Here is a 21,792-nt window from a genome sequence, read left to right on the forward strand (position 1 = left end):
AAAACGGTCATTGTCACTTTGGAAAAATGCCTGAATTATTAACAATAATTAAATAAAAACAAAACCACTGATAAATCTATAATTCGTGAGAATCTGACTGGTCAGCGTTTGTTTTATGTGAAGCTGTGCTAAAGCAAAGGAAAAACAATTCTTAATTTTATTTAATTTTTTTTGGGGGGGGCGGGGGGACGATGTAACCCAAACCCAGTGATCTTCAGGTGAGGCGGCGTGCGTAGCCAAACGCTGCCTCTCCAATAGATGTCACTGCAATCAACAGCAAATAGAGATGATGTTCAAAGAGTAAGATGTAGCCTGGAAAAATGCTTCAAGCTTTCTGAAAATAAAATATTGAAAAAATTACAATTGCAATATTTAATTTTCTTAAATATAGTGACAAGCGTTTTTAGTACGGTGGATTGCCAAAGATCAGGCAAGAGCTAGGATTAGACAAATAGAGCAGAGACTTTCATTTTTTAGCTCTGTGTTAATCTCTATTTAATGTGACTCTGTACTGCTAATCTTCTTCTCCCATTCTCGTTCTGACCCATAATTAGCTAAAATATGTAAGTTTTGTAACCAGCCCTAATATCAGACCCAGAAGGGCTGTACGTGCTGGGCAGACTCTCAAGCTGTTGTGCCACAGGAGGATGGATTACGACGTTGGTGTCATTGCAGTTTGAGGTTGGGGGTTAGTTTGGGGTTTTGTTGTTGGGCTGGGTTGTTTTTTTAGTCTGTTTGTGAATCACATGCAGAGTTCTCATCATCTGATGAAGTATTGCAAAAGGAAATTACATTTTTGATGAATTAATAGTAAAACTGCAGCTGGGACTTCTTGTATTTTTTTTACTGTGTGCTTGTACATAATGCACTGAACAGATGGCTTTGTGTGTGCTGTGATACATATTCTAAAGAAAGGACAATGAACTTTAAAAATGAACAAATTAATGGTATTACCAAAATAACTGAGTATTTTGACTTGTTTTAAATGCACTATTTGGAATAGAGAATTAGTAAGGACTTCCCCAAATAACTAAGTATGCTTATAAATTTAGAGAGAGATTTTATCTTTGTTTTTTTTAATTACTAAATGAGGGATTTTGAGTCTTTTCAGTATTTCAGTTCAGCACTCATTGCAATAAAACTAATATTGTTTGTTTAGAGTTTCAGCAAAATACAAGTTATGATGAAGTTTGAATCTTACGCTTATAATGACAGATTGGTTTTGTTTTCTGACATTTAAAAAAAACAACAACAAAACAAAACAACGAACACTGCACCATGAACACATATCACTGTTGGGAAACTGCAAGATTTGCAGCGTTTGAAAATAATCACATTTAATGAAGCCATTTGACTAAGAGGAATTCCTTTTTAACCCCTGTAGCTCGCATAAAAAGGATGCTTAGATAAATAATGACTATTAACCGCCGCTTTGCCATGCGGTGGGTCATTAGGCGTGATAGTACCTGCAGCTACCAGCGATGTAAACAAAGGTTTGAGGTGACTCGTGTTTGGGGACAGAGATGTCATTCGGATGCTGGCAGAGAAAGCCAGCGCAGGAACAGCAGCCGTGGAGCATCAGTGGGTCAGATGTGGGAAACCAGAGATCTGCTTCTCCCTGCATACTTTCATAGGCAGCTTTCATCTGCTGGCAGATGTAACTGTTAGCTTGTGGGTAGCTTGAAATTAATATAATTGATGGCATCTCATAATAGAAACAGACAGACGGTTTGCCCTTAAGGAGAGAGAAATCTGAGGAAAAATAGGCCCAAGGTCGTCAGAAGAAAGACAAGCACTGAGGCTGTGTATGATGAGGATTTGAGCTGCTTACAGCAGTGAATGTTTGTCAGGAATGCAGATATCTTGAAGTACATGCTGGTACAGCAATGGTACAAGGGGGTTTCCCAGGTAAGGATTCGCATCTATCTCTATATTGTGTTTGTTTCCAGCAAGTCATTTTAAGTATTTTTAGTGATGATTTAGAACCAGTGAAGTGCTGGAGGTAAGAAAATAATAGCATAGATTTTTATTTTTTTTTTTCCTCAGTTTGAAGCATGGACATATAGCATGATTGGAATACTGAATGCATTTAATATCTTTAAAATATTTTGCCTTGTGTTTCCTTATAAATGATTGTTTCTGTTGTATGTTTTGTGTTCAACATTCTTATATACAAAACTGACGTGAGCACACAGTGCTTAAAGTATAAGAATTCCTAGCATTAAATTTCTTGCTATATAGAATTATCTACTCTTCCATAACTGTTATTGTAATGTAGAGACAGATGGCTGAATTTTCTTCACTTTGCTTGTTAAGAATGTGTTAGGTAAATGTTTTTAGACTAAAATAAAAAGCTGCTGGGGAATCTAAACTGAATATTCAGCATTTTCATGGTATAAGGAGGCAAAACAAGAATAAAGCAATGTGAGAGTAAACAAATGAGCTATTTGCAATGAAGGATAATCTAATCTTTAAATATTGCCTCAGACTGCATTTGTTCTTAGGTATGATCTTTTCTTCCAACACAAGCCAGGTATCCAGAGAATAGCGTTACAATGCCAGGCATGAAATATACTGATTTGATGTTTTAAGGTTATTACATTGTCTAAGGCATGGTGCAGGTGGCTTATGTTGTTCGGGATCTTTGATCTTACTCGGGTGTTACAGATAAGTAATTTCATATAACTTACAGATAGAAGATAATATCTGTGGTATAAATCTGCATACACAGGCATAACTGTGCAAACTTGCTAAGAGAGGAGAATACAAGTAGATCTTTATATTGCTCTCCCTGAAGAACGCTTAATATCACGGCAATGACTTGCACCTAAAAATGTGCAAAAAGGATGTAAATATTTAAAGAAATAAATGAAAGACTAGCCTAGAAAAGGTGGTTATGTGTTTATATTCTTGAACGTCTCATTTTTAGATAGGGTGATATCTTTTGTCATTACCATTGTAAATGATGTTGCTCCACTGCATAAAAAAAATTATGTTATTATATAAAGGAAACTCTACTGTGCATTATGTCTTGTCCAGACTAGCACAGCATTGCTTTTAGTTAGAATACAGAATAGATTATTTGCATAATAGCTCTGTTCCAAGATGGTCTGCGTGGTTTAAACAGTACCTGCTCCAAATATGTACTGGAAGTAAGTCTCTAACAGAAGGGAAAGTAAAAATGTTAAATGACGATAATTTTATTCTTTACAGATGTTGCCTCATTTTCCACAGTATTACAGTAATTGAGACAGCTGTCCAGAATAACTTCTTTAACTCTTTGAGAAAGTTTAAGTTACCTTTTGCTTCTCAATCTTAACACTTGATTCTCACCTATTCAAGGTAGTGGCTTAGGGGCTAGTCATCAATTTACCTTCTGCTTTGAGCAGGTAATTGCTCTTTATCAGGACAGCTGGCATTTAAAGAGCAACCCAGAATATTTATCTGTAGGCACGCTCGCTATAATACACTGTGACGGACTATTAAAAATTTGCTTTATGCCGTGTAGTGACCACATATGTATAGAAAAGTACTTGCAAGCTAATGACATCAGGAAGGAGATCTATATACTCTGTGTGTGTGTATAAAGGACTGATATCTGCATCAGATGAACATCTCTATTTTAGCTGCAAATTCAAAATACTTTTGCCATATTGAAATGAGAAGAGATGTTGTGGCAACTGGCTAAAGGGCAGATAGTTCTTTCTGCTACGCCATAATTAATAATGAACCTTTTATTATTAGTGTAACGATGGGCACGTCTGTTTGCTTCATCAGTGCTTAGAGATCACAGCTTCTGCTTTCCTGCCTCTGCTTCCCGGAAAAGTTATTAGAGGAAACGTTAAAGCATTGAGCTTTTGGGGATCATCAAGGAAACAGCAAATTCCTGCTGCTGTGAACATAAAAAGTGCACGTGCGCTGGGCAGAGGTGGAGTGGAGGTCCAAAAGTGAGGACCCTGGGCTGCACTGGCATCCCTCTGGAGAGAGCTGTCTGCGTGGGCAGAGGCCATGGCCATCGCGCCCGTTCTGCGTGGGGCCTCCATCTGCTCCCCAGAGGCACCTCCACCTCCATTGAGACACCCATTAATCCACATTACCTCGGTGAATGGGAAAGTGTTCCCAACAGGCAGATGGCATGTCAGGTACTACTGGTACCACCACAGGTACTGGTGGCATCTTGGAGCTGTGTGCTCCCAGCTCTCGCCTTGCCCTGCCCACCGCTGGTGCTGTGGGAACCAGCTGCTGTCGGGATCCACAGCTGTAACTCAAGATCCAGGAGCAGAGTCGATGTTGGCGTCATATTCTGGGGTCATTTTGAGAAGGTAAGGGAGAAGGGGGAGCAAAGTGGAGTATTGGGGTTTGTGAGTTAGAGCGTGCAACAGGAGAATAGGACAGGTGAGGGGACTGTGTGGGTCTCGGCCTGGGGGAAGGACAAGGTTTAAGTGTGGAGGAGGACCCTACTCTTCTGCATGTCTCTGTGAACAGACAGGTCAGCACAGAGCCAGGAGCTGCTGCCATCCCAACAGCAGTAGCTGAGCATCCTAAACTTGGGGATTCCTGTTCAGATGACGAGTGTTCTACTGGCAGGGAACAGAGTTCTAAGAGTGGATTCGTACGTTGTCCAAAGCCAGGAAGGGTAAACCTTGACTTCGTCGTACTGTTTTGCAGTTGTTCTGTAGATGCCAGATGCTTTTAACAGTTGTTTTGGATCTTTTAAAAATGCTTTAGGTAGTTTCAAAGGCTTTTTGTATCCCTTAACTGAAAACCAAGTGCATTAATGATCGCATATATATAAATACTTCTGTGTTTTACCTGCGATTTCAGAACTGTAAGCTTAAGTAGCATTTTTTGGCCTGTGAATGTTAAACTGGTGTAGTACACTGAACTGCGTCCTCTATAAGCTGAGGTGGGAAGTTGTCATTTCCATGGTCTGATGATCCTGGGAATATGACTATATATTGAACATAAGTTCTTCTATCTGTAATGTGCTGTTACTTAGAGCTGAACCACATACCTAAATCGGGAGCAATTTAGAGGGAAATGCTAGGGTGTATGAAGGTACATACAAGAGCTTTTGTGTGTGTGCATGTGGAGCTGAATTACGGCTCTTTACGCTGTGCTTCTGAGAGCAGAGAGGGATTACACCATCCAAAGGGTTCTTAAAGATGCTATGCTTCGAGGTCTCCATCCCTCCAGGTGCTCTGGGAGTACACAGCAAGCAGCAGCATTTGCCGTATCTTAAAACAAGAGCGAAGTGTATCCTGTACTACTACAGTGTGTAATGGCCCTGAAGTTGTCCGGTCTGGCAGAGCCGTGGCCATTCCGTAACGGAGCCATCAGGGCCGCTCAGCCGCGGCAGATCGGCTGGATGCCCAGGGAAGGAAGAGGGACGAGATTCCCTTGATGCTGGACCCTCCAGCTGCCTGTGCCAGGCTCCGACCTTCAAATCTGGACATTCTTCTGTACTGAATTGTAAACCTTAATGCAAACTGTCTTCTGAACCAAAAACTGTATTTCTTTCTGGTGTTTGGCAAAAAAAATCTGTTTTAAACCCCATAAGGTTTGGCTGTACTTTCCTCCATTTTGTAACCTGTTATTCTCTTAGGGGATATGACAGGTTATTTGAGGTTTAATACAGTATCATTTTGTTGTGTATCATTAAAATATTTAAATAGACAATGCAGTAATTTTACAGCAAAGCGCTTATTTCAGGATTGAGTTGCTGGAAGTACAGAAGATGCGGGGTTTTTTTAAATGCTGTTTTTCAAGGGAAGAAAGCCGTTAAGTGAACAGCCTGACAGCGTGGTGTGAAGTGAGGTATCACTGAAGGGCTGGGAGAAGAGTGGAAGGGGAAAAAATGAGATGAGGCTGGGATGTGATGGCCGAGGGAGTAAGTAGAGCTGTATGCAAGGATGAGCAGGGGCAGCTTATGCGTGAGGGCCAAGAAAGAGGTTGAAGGGGATTTTGTGAGGAGTGGGGAGTTCAGCGAAGCCTTTCAGGGACAGAATGATGCGGTCGTTCTTTTGTGTGTGCAGGAGGCATATTGTGGCGTTGTAAATGAGCAGGACTCGCAGGGTGACACGCGTCAGGGAGGGCAGAGCGAGCGGGACCCGTGGCAGCTGCCGGCGGCACGAGCGGATGGCTCTTGGCATGGGAGCACACCAACAGGCAAACCCTCTCGGCGTCCCCGGATGGGTCTGTACCGCAGCCAGGTGGTACATCTGCTCTGGCCCGTCCTCCCCGTCCCCCCCGATAGCTGCGTGTTGGCAGCCCTTCCCGTTTTCCTTTGGGGCTGATTTCTGTACTCTGCTCAGACGCAGAAGAGACGTTTTGAGGGGACGACATTGGTACTAGTTGGGTGCTCCCTGCGCTGCCTCCAGCCAGGACTTGAGTGTAGAGTTGTGAAGAGTTTAACGAGTACTTCTGTGAGTACTGCACCTAATGAAGTTGGATTCCTGCAGATTTGTGTCTCCCATTCGACTGACTTGGGTGTCAAGGAAGGTGTGAGCTCTGATTTAAGCTTTTCCTGTGGCCGGAGCATTTCTAAGGGCTTTCTCTCATGTGAATTCTTTGACGCTTTAATAAAGTGTGATCTCACACCAAAGCCTTTCCCCCAGTCAGGGTATTTATCAGGTTTCTCTCCTCTGCATGGCCGCCTATTTTCATGAACCTTTTATAGTACCTTTGAGACCCCAAGTTCACCATCAGATTTGCTTCAAATTGGCCAGCAGGTTCAGAGGTTTGGGGGCAGGAGCTTGGATTTCACAGAGAACGATTGCATAAGCTTTGTTCCTATAGGAAAACAGAATAAAACTATTTACCATATTAGAATTAAGCTTAATTTCTATTAAGAGATGAAAATATAACTAATAAACACTGGAGTGTAACCCCCGGACTGTAGTTTGGAGGGCCTGGCGTCTCCTCTGGCTTGGTTACCATCTGTTGGATGTCTTGGTTAGCCATCTGTCGTAAGATACACAGAGCATCTTGAGCCTTCTGGAGCACCATGCCACAGTTTCTAGGGGTTAGGTGGCCATTTAAATTTAAAAAACTAAAATAAAGCAGGATCCGTGGAGTTCCAGCTTACCCAAAAGGCAGTGTTTATTCCTGAGGAGCAAATCTTGGATGCAGCTGAGTCATCCATTTGAAGGCTAAATTCCCCAAGAGAAAAAAAATCTGTTGAATATCAACCCAGAAGAATTACAGTAGAAATTACCATACCCCACTCTTATTTTTCCCTCAAGCATTTGGTTTTTAACTTTCCTTTAGTTGATTTCTTCCTCCAGTCAGAGTGGAAAAAGTAAGTCTATTTAATATAGAGAAGTTTATCCGTTTAGCTCTTCCTCTTGGATAAATCCTTGGAGTTGGATTTCTTTTGCCAGAAGGAAAAGAGAGAGTGCTTGACATATTGCAAGACTCTCTTCACATACATCATCAATTTCCTGATTATAATTGTGTTCATTTAAAAAATGCCCAAAGCTTAATGCATTAATATCTGTATTTCATTAAATACGTTAAAGAGAAGCTATTTGTTACCTAATAACATACTCTGATGCTAAAAAAAAATCTGTTAAAATACTCTGTTCACTTGTTGGTGATTTTGTTTTTCTTCTGCAGAGAGACGGATGCCTTGCGTATCACCTCTCATTTGAAATGGGGCGTAAGCAAAGGTGTCTGACCCTCATCCTTTGATTTTTACTCTTTGCGGAAGAGAAAACAGGTCTGCCAGACTCTGTCCTTTGGAGAGATTAAAAACAATCAGAATAGATTTTCTGATACAAAATATTGTCTTATTTAATCAAATCTGTCAAGTTTTATGATGTCATAAGTGCAGCATAAACCTGATTAACTTCTTGAATAGACTCTCAAGACAGCTGATTAAATAAGATGTATGGCTTCTTTAGGGAGAGTATACAACTGTTTTACGATTTCACGGTGATGTTAAATGGGGATTTTTCTGTGGGGAGGAATTATTATCTATTCATCTGTCCAGATCCCCCCCACCTCACCTGATGGAAAAGGAAAATGGCAGTTGGCTGTGTAAATGCAGGAGTTGCTGTCTCACTGAGACTTTCTGTGGCGGAAAAATCTGTGTTCTTATTAGCACAGCGGACGTACTTATTTTCCGTTTACATCACATAGGACGATGTAAAATAAACCCTTGCTTTCTCATTTTAAGAAGAGACATTCAAGTTCATTCTTTGGTTGGTTGGTGCCTTTCTCTTTTGGAATAACAGCATTAATCGAATGGTATGTTTTCAGCCTGGAAGCGTGCATTTTCGTTGTTCAGCTGTATGAGAAGTGTTTACTTTGTCATCCTCCTTTATGTTCTGCTGTTTCTCAGGCTGAAGCTCCACAATAGGAGACCATCTTACTGTGAGCTGAAAGGGGGAGCACCACTTGCCTGTCTCCACTTCCACCTTCCCCAGTTGTTTATGGTACTTGGGTGCTTGTTGCTCTTCCCTTCCTCAGCCTGTTCAACTCACTCATTCAGCAGAGAACCACTCCACCATTAAAGAGGAATGGTTTGTCGGTGGGTTGGTGACTTGCACAGGCTCACAAAGAAGTCTGAGGAGCACCAGAGGAGGGAGGGATGACGTTCTTCTTCAGCTCCACTTCGCGTGGAACTTCTCCTGGGCTAAACCCATGCTCTAAAATTAGAGTGCTGTGCTCTGCTGTGGGTCACTTTCTTTCATCCTCTCCTCCATAAGGCTGGAAAAGGTCTTCACTTTGGGATACAGCTTGAGCTAAGGTGCCACCTCAGCAATGAAGTGAGGCTGAGTGCGAAGCAAGTGACGAGCAGGCGTGGGCTGTGCAAATGCTGCTCTGCTCAACACTGTGCCAGCTGGACCAGGCTGATGAGAAACCAAAGCAAGTGAAGGGGAGCTGCAGTTTGCTTCTCCTGAAACGGGAGGGGAACATGGGGCCCTGTTAAAGATGGGAGTGCGGCAACGCACCGGTGCTTGCTCTTGGCTGAGTCTTGTAGCTCTGAGTTCGGCTTGGGAAAGGCATCCTGTGGATAAACGTTACCAGAGGTTGCCAGTAGTACTCTCTTAATCATGGGAGAGCCAAGTTGCGTGTCAGAAACCTCATTCAGAGTGTGGGGTAGGTCTTTGTCTTCTGAGGGTCAGGCCTCTTTTAGACTTGAAGCCAACAGTTGCCCAGTGGTGGCTGTACCGTTAGCTTGTGTACCCGTTTTACAAGTGATACAATGATTATTACATTAGACATCATAAATGGAATATACACATCATAGCTGAAGATATGGAAGATATAGTAGAATAATTATTATTGGCTTTTTATTAATAGAAGAGGCCTTAAAGTGAAACTATAGGTATGTATTTGTTTTGTTCTAAGGCACAGAATTTGTCAGTCTCTGGCATTGCCAGGTGTTGCAGTCATTTTTCATTTTCATTTTTCATTTTACCTGGGCAATTAAAGGTGAGTCATGACATTGGGAAACTCAGCTTTACACTTAAACAAACAAAGCCTCTTAAGCATTGCTTGGTATTGTAAAAAGCTTGAAAATGACTCAAGTGCGATTTGATAGCTCAAAAGAACAGGACCTAGGACCAACCCAGGCTTATTCTTTTGAAATTTCTTGGCTCTGGAGAAGCATGGCACGATGTGGGGAGATAAGGGGCGGACTGGCCTTTTTCTCCTTATGTAATATTTCGTTTCTTGCCTTCGCATCCAGACGTGTGCGGCGATGAGGTGGATGTGTAGGACACCAAATGCAGTGCAGGGATTGTCTTCAAGTAGCTGACGGACCTCTCGGCACCTCTGGGGAATTACAGAGCGTGGTTTCAGTGTCCTGTGCAAAAGCACAGAGGATCCTAAAAGTCATCAGATCCTCTGTAAGTGTTTGTAATCAGTTTGAAAAACTGACCAGGTGTGAACCTAATAAACACTGATTCTGAAGAGCTGCCTAAATTTTGAAAAATGAGGAGATAAACAATACTAAAGAGTGTTGGTGCAGATGGTCAGGTCTGCTTGTCTACAAGTCGAGTACCCGCCATCACCTTATGTCTTCTAAAAGCTGGATATGCATCTTTTTTAATATTAAGCTGCTTTTTTTAATTTAAATTGGATTTGCACTTAATTTAAATCAAACGTTTTCTGCTTTTAGCATGTATTGTGAGTTCTAAATAGCGATCTATGTAGAGATCTGAGCATCCTCTAACCTACTGGCATAATTTAAATGAAAAAACTCTTCAGGAAAAGTATGTGTGCACCCAGGGACTTGAGAGAAATCTGGACCCAGAAGGGACTGTAGTAAAAATCCAGCTTTTGACTTTTTCTTCAGCAGCCCGAAACAAAGACCTATTCTCTCTACAGCTTATTCAACTAATTCAGTGGGAATGCAAACAGCTTATCAAACTTGAACAGTTTGTTAGGAGCTGAAAAAGGATATTTTTCTTTTCTGGTCTGTGAATAAAAACTAGGAGTGTGAAGTTGAGAGTTGTCAGTTGGAAAATTATGGAAGTGTTTGTGGCTGTGGTGCGATGGCAGAACCTCCTCCGAGGTCACTGCACGGCATTTATCGTTAACTAGGTGTTCGTGAAGGCCCCAAGACAGACAAAAGGAAATCTTGGACAAAGTGGAAATTAGACCATTTAAAAATGGTTTTGATCACCATGGAACCTCCCTTATCTGCTGTGAGAATAACAATGCTTTTGTTTAATATTCCAGTTTTAAATGAAAACATTTTTCTTATATTAATCACAATTGGCATGTTTGCATGCAATATTTTTATTACAAAGCTGTTGCTTGTATTTTAATTGCATTCTAATTTCCATCCAAATACAAACAGTATATATTGTTAGGAAAAATATATAATATAGAAGAAATATTGTTCATAGTATGTGACATATGAGAGAAATATCAAGTATTTCAACAGATGTATAATAATTTTTATATTTCCTTAAGTACTTATATAGCATTTTATCCCCATGGTTGGCCTAAAGAAGGAGCATACAATGTAAGTATAATCTTTTGCTGCAGATAAATGTATTTTAATAGTGACTAACTAGTTACAATCAACTTTAGCAAAATAACTAAAACCTAAAAATATTAAAACAGGATTAAAATTTATCGTTCAGATCGCCATTGAATTATATCATGACTAAAGTAGTTGATCATGATCTGTCTTCCCTGGTTCTTCTCACTGTCAAGACTTGCACTCTGTTTTCCAGCATAGCTCTGTGGGTATTTTCTGGGCTTTACAGTCCCAGATGACTCACCCGACTTTAATCTTTTCTAATCGCTGTCACAGCATATTTAAAAATTGCTGTACAAACAAACTTAAACTGCTGTGGCGGGGTTTGGTTTTTTGTTTGTTTTTTTTTTTTTTAAATCCAAAAATTTAATTTAGCCCTCGTCTAGTCACACTGATTTTACGTAGCTTTGTTGCGTGGCAAGGCCGTGCTGCTGTGGCAAAGCAAGCCGTTGCGTTGGCTTGGGACACTCTTCCCGCCATCTCCTCTCCACCATCTCTTATCCCAGCTGCACGGTATCGTTTCTTCCTCTTCACCTGCTCTTTCACAACCTTTAATCTTTTCTTTTACTTTTATTTCTTGTTAGTGCAACTGGGTTTTTTTTGAAGCTTAACAGGTTTTTTTGTCCGCTTTTCACAAATGGTGGCAGTTACCCTGGAGACCTTCCTTCTAAGAGTTCTCTCTGGATCTTTGGGCTCATCAGTACGGGTTGTGTTTGCTTGTCAAAAAGTTTTTATTATTGAATCCAAAAGTCTCACCATTTTCTCATCCATCCCCCTCTAGACGGAGGAGGTTCAGGCTCTCATCACAGGTTCTTAAATTAGTAACAAATCGCTGCATGAGAAATGTCTCGTCACCTTGGCTTCTGAGAGATGTCCTCTGTGCTGCCTCTTACAGTACCTGATCTCTGGGGAAGCTGAGGGTCGGGCCCATAAAAGCCTTCATTAGGTAACAAACTTTCATTTTTTGACAATAGTCTGATGCCGTTGTCTTTAATCAGACTCGGTGCAGAAAGATTCCAAGATAATGACTGTGCCAGTCGCTTTGCGGGAACATCATTATTTAAAGATGAAACAGTGTCAGATCAAGTTCCACTGTATTACTGTCAAGGGAGGAAGAATTTAAATGTTCACAATATTCATTTGCTCATGTTGAGACCAAGCAGAAAAGCAATGGATTAGAGTTCCCCAGGATTCTTTGTTCAGTCTCGGACACATTTGCTCTTCCATCAAATGAACGAGCAGCTTTCAAATAGAAATGTAGGGAATGGATTATAGATGCTGGCAGAGCAACGTGAGCAGGAGCAAACCAGAAAACCTGCCCCTACCAGAAAGAGTAGCTTAGAAAAGAAACTTCTACCCCAATTGTGAGATTTTCCCAAAACTGCATTGTAAAATGGGTCATTAAAACATTGCCACAGCATCTGGGAATCTGATTTTGTGTGTGCCCGTTGTGCGTCCTTACACATCCCTGACACGTGGTGGGCACGTCGATGCCAGGTGATAGCCGCCGTGCAGCGGGCCAGAAGCGCGAGTCATGTGCGTTTAGAGCTATTTCAAATTTCCTTGAGACTTGGCAGATGGAAATCAGTATTTTCTAATGTTGACATATTGTAGCTTGCCGCAGAAGCGTGCGAGGCAAGGCTCAGCAGAGCAGGAGCAAGGCTGCTTTCTCTCGGGAGGCGCAGCACGCCTGAGCCTGGTGGCTGTGATAACTGAGCCTTATCTCCGGGCTGCTCGGTGCCATCACCACCGAGCGGGCTGGCGAGCTCTGAAGACTGCAGTATTTTGGCCTTAGATGACTTAAACTCCATGGTACAATATAATATACTGCAATATTATACAGTAGAGTATTTTTTGTAGGATTTTTCTCGGTTATCTTTTCAACGGCTTAAAAATGGGGTCTACAGCAGCTATCTTCGGAGGCTACCCCATATTTTAAGGATGTAATTAGTTCAAAAAGCATTCACTTGGGCCTTTTGTGGGCCTAAACATCAACTGTGACGTGATATATTTTTACACATAACTATTTGTATCCTCATAGAGAAGATTTTTATCGAAAGAAAAATGTCTTTGTTGCTATTTGTCTGTATTTAATCAACTAGTGGCAGTGTGATGCTCCAACCGCCAGCCTGTTTTGTGTGTCTCCTACGTAGAGGAAACAGCCAGTTTATCAGTCCCAGGGCAGCGGGCAAGAAACACGTGGGCAGCTTTTGCCAGTCCTTTCCTCCAAAGCCAGTGAGGCTGCAGAATTGTCGGCGGGTGCGGAGACGCTCTGAGCTCTGCCGGAGTGACTGATTGCCAGATCACAGCACCCGGAAGAGGTCACTTTTGAGGAAACCCCAGCGCTTGGATGAGGGTTAATGCGTCATTTGAAAGGCAAATGAGTGGAAGCATTGTGTGCAGGGGAGGGCAGATCCCCTTATAATCAGCAGTTATTGGCATCAGGATGCTCTGCGTACCACACGTTCACTCCATCTCCTTTTAAAACTGTTAAAGATCTCAGATAAAACATCGGTATGAATAGACTCATCATGTCCTTGTCATCTGATTAAAAAAGAAAAACATACAATATCACTTCCTCAGAGAACTTCAATGTCGTGTAACAAAGCTGCAGCTTTAGAATGACGCTTTGGGTCTGAAATCAGGAAAAAAATTTTGGCAGGAGCTGCATTTGTTGAAAATGTTGACATGAGCCAGTGCAAGTGTTGGAGATGCTCCCTGATGTTACAGGCTGTGGTTACCCTGTCTGTTCAGCCGGGGCTAAATGTCGCTTTTCTCTCTGCTGTTGTCTTTGTGTATGATGATCCCTTGATTGTAGGAAGCAAAAATTAATGATAACCGTTTCTAAATGTCACCTGCTCGCAGGAACGAAATGAAATGGTACTTGAAGTGGATTGTGGAGACTCTCATTATACCCTTCTTCCTGGATTAGTTAAAAATCACTAGCAGAAATTTTTACCTTCCACTGCAGAAAGAGTGATGTGAGGGACAAGTGGGATTTAAGGGAAGCGTTGGAGGAGAAGGAAAGTTTTCTTGTGTGAGCTGCGAAGCTGCTGCACGCGTTTGCATGGCGTGAGAGGAGCAAAACAGAATGGGAGCCTGAGTCGAAGGGGGCGGTCAGAAGAGAAGAAACTCAGAGACCCCAAATAGTAGTCCAGCTCCTTCACACAGAAAGAGAAGAAAAGAGGCAGTCTTCAAGTTAGGGTAAGAGTATTGTCTCAGGAGAGTTTAATGTACGGTTGTTTTTCACTTGAGCTTGGGTGAGTTGTATTTGTGAGAGTATAAAACCCCATACGTTAGCTGTTTATCCAGAGAAGGCTGTGTCTGTGTGGCACCTTGTGTGTGCCCTTGCCCTCAGGTACTTAAAAATAATGTGACAATTTTGGCTGACAGTATTTTGGGGAGGAAGGGGAAAGATACAGCCATGGAGCTCTTTTTTTTTTTTTTTTTTTTTTTTTCTTCCTTGTATGTGACAGGCTTGGGTTTGGGGTGGGAGCATGAATTGAAGTGTGCCAGAGAATAGTAGAAATGCTGGCTTTTATTTTTCTTTGAAAATCATCGCTTCAGTTTTGGTAAATGACTTCCAAATGGTGTACGTGAAGCAAAGTGTTGCCGAAGGGATGGTGGGGCTGTCAAAGGGAGATTGTAAGGGATGCCGAGTTTCTGGATCAGATGGGGAATCCGTAGCTGCCCCATCCCACTGCAGGGATGCTCCCTGCCCACAGCCTGGAGATAACGGCATTTCCGAAGCCGTGAGCCCCGGCAGCCTCTGTCCTCTCCTCTCACCACCCGAGGAAGCGGGGACTGCTCTTAACACGATCTCTGGCTCTTCCATTTAGATTTGCCAGTTTTGAATACGACTGCCCTATTTTTGTCACGCGTGCTGATCACCAAGAGAAGAATTGGGATGATTTTATGGAATTTTAGAAAACATTACAGAAATTCTCTTCTCTCTATTTTTCGGTTTAAAGCTTATGAAAACAGACGAGTACATCGCTTTTGAGATAAGGTTTGAAGAACTGTCTGCCTCCTTGGAGCTGAATAGAGGGCTAGTGGGAAGATTAAAACAATAAGCTTATTATATTATTAGTAGTGGGAGAATTCTAAACCCCATTTGTTCAATTATGGTCCCTTCAATATGCTTATTTAGGTTCTTGTAAATTGTAATCAGTAAATTAGACATGCTGCCCTCACAGCTCTAGGGTTAGCTTTCAAGGGACTTCCTACATTATTTTTTTTTTTTAGTGTTTATGGTGAAATCAAGAAGGGAATTAGTTATTTGATATGCAAGGTTGGCTCTGCGTAGTGGATGCTGGCTGCATTCTGATATCTATCATTCCTAAATGAAAAACAGCGGTTGTGATGCTGCAGCTCTGCTGTCTGAGCAGAGTGATCTCAGAAAAGGCTGAGACTGTAACCACGTTATGTGCTATGTGATAAAAATGGTAGCCGAAACCATTAACATGAGCACGGGCTGATAAATGAGACCACTGTAAAGTCTCCAAAAGCCAGCATATGTTGCTAATAGTTATCCGAGGTAATGCAAGAGGGATGTAAAATCCTCAGTATCGCCTTCTATATACAAATATCATCTGTCATCTCTTTTTGTGGTGGTTTCCCCCCCTTTCTTTTCTCTGTATTTTGCCTTGACAGCTTTAATATTGAGCGTTTGGTACTAAACGCAATCACCTAGCTGAGTCATCCGGAGCTTTTCCTTTCCTCTTTTTACCTTTCTAGATGGACTCTAATTTGCATCGTGCAGAGACACCATTTTCAAAAGAAACACCTCTTCCCTTTCAGCTCATTTAACTGGAGATTTCAGCAGGTTTGGGAAACAGGCTCCTCAGCCCTTTGCGAGTACTTTATATATATCTTTGTAATTTAAAGAGCCTTTTTCCTTCCTGAGAAGCAGTGTCTGTTTTTTTCCGTGCAGATAAATTGTGTGTTTGTTGCAATACTAGATCATGCAAACTCCAATAGCCTGACCATATTGTCCCCATTTATTTCTTTTATCTCTCTGTTTAATATAATAGGAATAGCGGCTGAAGCCGGGAAACATATGCAGCAGCATAATAGTATATTGTTTGAAAGCAGTTGTCTTCCATTTCCAGGGTTTCTCTTTGAAATGTAATTGTCTGCTAATATAACTGGGAAATACTATTGCCGGAGCGATCGCTAAAGCGTATACTTGTGCTTTTAGTTCACGTTACATCTGTAGAGTATTTTTGAAAGAAACTGGATGCAACCGTAGCTAGTTTAATATCGTTGGTGAGATATGTTTGCAGAAGTTGTGATAGGCATATTGTCACCGAATGTGGAAACAACTCCATGTAGTGCCAAAACAAGAAACGCCGTGTCCCATGTGTAATGCAGCAACAACAGAATTACAATTGCCTTGTGTAAAGTATCTGGTAATGAAGGCAGATAATGGAATTCTTTGCAAAAGCAGATGCTAACTGGCTCCCCAATGCTAGGCAGAGAACTGAAAAGCGATACCAGCTGGAGGGGAGAAAAAACCAGCTGAAAAAGGCATTAAAAAGAAGATGCCTTAGATGCACGTTTGTTTAAGCAGTAAATACTTGTTTAAAATAATCTTATGAGATTCTTATTAAGAGGCAAACTGAGAATACGATTACGATGTTATAGGAAGTCTGCTGGATGCCCAAAGGATATTTGTATGCAGATTGGATGAGTAACGCAACGACACCGCTGGGAATAGCACGTTATCATTTACACTGCAAGGCTGGCTGGGGAGGACGCCCCTTGGAAGTGTTTAATTGCAGGAGGTGGGGCTTGCGAGAGCCAGAACCTTCTGTTGTTGAGGGAGGAGTTGGCGTGCCCTGCTAAGGGGGGCTTGTTTTTAAGAGCAGGGATATCTCTGCTTGTCCCTGCGTGCATGAACACGTACGGACACGCTCGCGTCTTCTCTGGCAGCACGCGGTAACGGTGGCCTCCTGACGGGCTGGAAGCAGTGCTGGGCTTCTTCGTTACTCCCTCCTGTGGTGGGCTGACCCTGGCTGGACACCAGGTGCCCACCAAAGCCGCTCTGTCACTTCCCCTCCTCAGCTGGGCAGGGGAGAGAAATATAACCAAAGGCTTGTGGGTTGAGCTAAGGACAGGGAGAGATCACTTGCCAATTACCATCACAGGCAAAACAGACTCCACTCGGAGAAAATTAATGTAATTTATTATCAATCAAATCAGAGTAGGGTAGTGAGAACTAAAACCAAATCTTAAAACACCTTCCCCCCCACCCCTCCCTTCTTCCCCAGCTTAATCGTACTCCCAATTTTCTCTCCCTCCTCCCCCCCAGCAGCACAGGGGGATGAGAAATGGGGGGTTGCGCTCAGTCCATCACATTGTCTCTTCCGTGCCTTCCTCCTCACGGGGAGAACTCCTCACTCTCATCCCCTGCTTCAGTGTGGGGTCCTTCCCACAGGCTGCAGTTCTTCACCAACTGCTCCAGCATGGGTCCCTTCCACGGGGTTCTGTCCTTCAGGAACAGACTGCTCCAGCCTGGGTCCCCCGTGGGCACACAGGTCCTGCCAGGAGCCTGCTCCAGTGTGGGTTTCCCACATGGTCACAGCCTCCTTCGAGCATCCCCCTGCTCCAGTGTGGGGTCCTCCATAGGCTGCAGGTGGATACCTGCTCCACCGTGGTCTTCCATGGGCTGCAGGGGGACAGCCTGCCTCACCATGGTCTTCACCATGGGCTGCAAGGGAATCTCTTCTCTTGACACCTGCAGCACCTCCTGCTCCTCCTTCACTGACCTGGGCATCTGCAGAGCTGTTGCTCTCACGTGTTCTCACTCCTCTCTCTGGCTGCAGTTGCGCAGGTGGGTTTTTTTTTTCCCTTCCTAAATATGTTATGACAGAGATGCTATCACTATCACTGTCACTGATGGGCTCGGCCTTGGCCAGCGGGTCTGTCTTGGAGCTGGTTTCCTTCTGTTGTAGGTATGGATTTTTTCAAAGAGATGCAGTGGGGAAAACCCTTTACAAAAAAAATACTCTTAACAAATAAACCAGCTTGATGACCCCTGGAGCTGGTCTCCTTTTTTTGCCCAGATAAATTTTTGCTTCACCCAAGGAATTGTTCCCGCAGTGGGGGAACTGGTGCAGCTGGAATGCTGAACTGGGCACCAGGTTTCCAGTCCTGGCCCAGTACAGGCAGACCAGAAACTTTAGTGGGGCTCCGTCTCATCCCAGGCAATTACTTTTAACTACTAATTTTTGGAGGACTAAAACTCACTTTTAGTTTCAGCCCAGCACGGAACGGGAATATACACGTCCTTCTGAACAGCTCACATTTTTCCCATGTGAGAAGGCTCATTCTGGACTCCTCCAGCAGGAGGAAACACCACAGACTTTACAGACTTGCTGATAGCGGGTAGTCTCAGAAGGCTTGTGTCTGCAGATAAAGGCTGGAGCCATGTGTCCATGTGCACAGTGTCACAGAGCAACTCCTGCGTCAGACTCAGGTTGGGGAATTTCAAGGAGTTTTACTGACGAGCAAGAAATGAGTTTTGAAGCAGTCTCTGAAGATCTGCAGCTTCCTCTGGATAACATTAAGCATATGTGTTCTCCTCCTCTCTTCACCTCTTCCCTCTGCGTCCGAGTACCCGTTGCTAAAAACATGCTTGTAGACATGTGCTATGCTCCTAGCAAATGTGAGATGTGTTTTCCATGTAAAACAAGCACTGGAAGGAACTGTGGCAGAGCAACGATCAGTCAACAGCATCCCTCCAGAGCGCTCATTCTTTGCTTTGCCCACAAAAGTGCGGTCACTGAGAAACCCCTTTTCTGCTGATGACCTGTTAATATTCTTACAGCTGGGATACGCTGGAGTGACTTGCTGCGCCGTAATGAGTTGTTTGTCTAATTGTGGTGGGCAGAAAATGTCTTAGTGCTCTTCAGGTCTGGACTTCGCTTAATGGGAAAAGAACATTAAACCTCGGCGGTGTGAATAAAACACGTGTGGCTGCAATATGTGCTTCTATCTGCCGTACTTTCAGAAGCACCATTTTCGAGACCGTTCCTCGCTTGCTGTTTTTCGGCAGGAGGTATGCTGCACGCTAAGCAGACAAAAAACACTTTCTAAATTCAAGTAGCAAATCACACCTCTAATTACATTTTGACCCCATTAGTTAAGAAATATATTAAAGAACTGCGCAGCTACATGGATTACCATTTAATGCAGTTATAGGAATTTTTGGCATATAATTGACAGTAACAAGTGAGGTTTCTAATTTTTTATGATATTCTGATTTTGTACAGACCTCTGTAGGGCTTTACAGCTTTCCAGGGATAACATCTCACCCTTAATATATGCCCCCAGGATTTTAGGCTTGGGCTCCAGGCTACCGGGAATTTTGAGCGCGGCAGGAAAATGCCATTCTGTAAATACGGCAACGGGGGAGCTGGTTCTTGTCTGTGTTGCTCTGAGTTTAGATGATGCTCTTGGGCGCATCTGGGGTTGGAGATGGGAGACTGGTCCCAGGGGTCTCTGCCGAAGCGCGAGGGGCTGCTGCAGCTGTAGAATTGCTGAAGGAGGACCCTGGGAGAGGAGAGCTGCCAGGGTGGACCCAAGTTTGGCTCAATCACCCTAACAGCCGGCGCAGGGGCTGCGGAAGGAACACCTCTGCTTCATTGCCGCTCTTCTCAGCAGTTTTTATGCACTTTTAGTTGCTTCCCTCTCACCTTCCCCAGTTCTTTCCCCTCTTCCTTGTTGTCATGGTAACGTTCACTACAGTGGTTAAATCATACTATTAAAATACGCTTCCCCAGTAGAATGGTAATAGCTAATATTGATCTAGCTACTGCTGCTGACTCAGGGATATAGTTGAACATATAATATCTCTTATTTCTCCTCTTAATGCATAATGCAGCAGTTTCCTTCACCTTGGGCTCTATGCTAAAGGTGACATCCAGCCACAACAAAATACTTCGAGTTGCTTTTTTTAATGTGTGGCCCAGCTGAAGCATTGGATGCAGGTGGTGTTATGAAGCTGGCTTTAAAATCTGCAAAGGACAATCAGACAGGGAAAAAAAAATAATCACCCGTGCTGTGATTGACCCTCGCCAGCGATAGTTACAGATGTTTGTATGCCGGTGGTGAAAAGGCATTCAGATTAAACTGTCAGCATCCACAGACACGCAGTGAGCTCCAAATAACTTTGCAAGTATATTGCGCTCTGTCACAGAAATGGTTGAAACGTAGATGAAAGACAAATAACTACCTTAATAACAAGTGAGGCTGCATTTAAAAATGCAATCGATCATATACATTGTCACTGACATCTGCTTTGAGTAATCATCTGCACAGTAGCACACGATGTTAAGCAGAGCATGGTGAGCATATTCCTGAGTCACCAGAAAGGAGCAAAACTGGAAGATTCTACCCTGAGATGGGAGTTCGCAGTATGTTTGCACCGTGAGCATTTCAGTTTCCCACAGTGGTTAATTAACCAGCTCTAACTTTATGAGAGTTTCCTGAAACTGGTAGGATTTGGAAGGTAAGGTTGAGGTGCCTCTGGAATTCCCTTGTTTACCCTCCTCTCAAAAATTTTTTGGCTTAGAACCAGCCTGTTGTACAAATAATTAAAATTTAATGTGAATATTATTTGCAGCTGATGCTGCTTTTTGCTGTGCGAGTGATACAGGCACAGCAAATGGTATTTTAGAGTCTGTGCCGGAAAGACCTCTGTTAACAAAGGCTAAATGCTGAGAAGCCATCAATTCCTAGCATATTTGTATGTGTTCTCGAACATCGCCATGTAAGTTATTTCATGTTATAACTCATTTTATGTTTGATCTTTCTAGAAAAAATCAGGCAAAGATATGCAGATCTGCCGGGAGAGTTGCACATTATTGAGCTTGAGAAGGACAAAAATGGGCTCGGACTGAGTCTTGCTGGCAACAAGGACCGCTCTCGGATGAGCATCTTTGTAGTTGGTATCAATCCAGATGGACCTGCAGGACGAGATGGAAGGATGCATATTGGCGATGAACTTCTAGAGGTAAGTGTTTCCTTTAACTACTAAGCAGGGCTCATGGAGAGAGGGAGAGGCATATGCGAAGCTATCGTTTGAACCTTAAATAAAGCCTGCAAATGGAATTAGGTGGCTGAGGCAAGGAGCTGCACTGATTTATGCCAACTGAGAACTTGGCCTTTGGCAGGTAAATGTGTTTTCAGTGAAACGAAAATCATTGGCCTGTGAAAACTAATGTCTTGTCAGTGAAGTCTGTGCTCTCAGCATGTTCGCAAGCTCTGCTTAGGGAGGGACTGTTGAAAGGCAGGAAGGGGACAGTAAATCTATCCTTGTAGTACATATGTGGTTTCACAGGGAAATTCACACCTTACATTGAAAAAAACAAAACCCCCTCAAAGTTACCATATGTGTTTTTACAGATGACAGGGATATTCCCCATCCTGAAAATAAATTTCATGCTGTAATCTGTTTTGATCTGTTGTAACTTAAAATACTTAATATTTTCTTTAGTCGTGTCTGGCACAAGTTCACCCACAAGGCAAGAGAGCTCATTAGCAAGTAGAGTATTTTGTCGTCACTTTTTCGCCTATCTCCTTGCTTCACCTTCAGATTGAAAACGCAGGGTTTCTACACCTATCTGATTTTTGGCTGTTGCAAAACGACACTTTGCTGCAGTACCTGCAGTGGTTCCCCACGTCATGATTGCTTCAGCAGTTTAAAAAAAATCAGCCATCCCTGGGGATCTTTCCTTTCGAGAGAAGCTTTCACTGAAGAGCAGGTTTATGCTGACCTCATGCTCTCC

General features: G+C 42.9%; 1 protein-coding gene across 4 annotated transcripts in view; it reads left to right on the forward strand.

Annotated features, from left to right (window-relative positions):
* Positions 1–21,792, forward strand: part of PATJ (PATJ crumbs cell polarity complex component) — a 156,719-nt gene that overhangs the window by 72,384 nt on the left and 62,543 nt on the right. For all 4 annotated transcript variants that reach the window (XM_074597315.1, XM_074597316.1, XM_074597317.1 and 1 more), the window contains exon 28: positions 20,821–21,017. In XM_074597315.1, the coding sequence (XP_074453416.1) occupies positions 20,821–21,017 (197 nt within the window). The remainder of the gene's footprint in view (positions 1–20,820; positions 21,018–21,792) is intronic.

This window comes from Larus michahellis, chromosome 8 (assembly GCF_964199755.1).
Source record: "Larus michahellis chromosome 8, bLarMic1.1, whole genome shotgun sequence".
Classification (NCBI taxonomy): Eukaryota; Metazoa; Chordata; class Aves; order Charadriiformes; family Laridae; genus Larus; species Larus michahellis.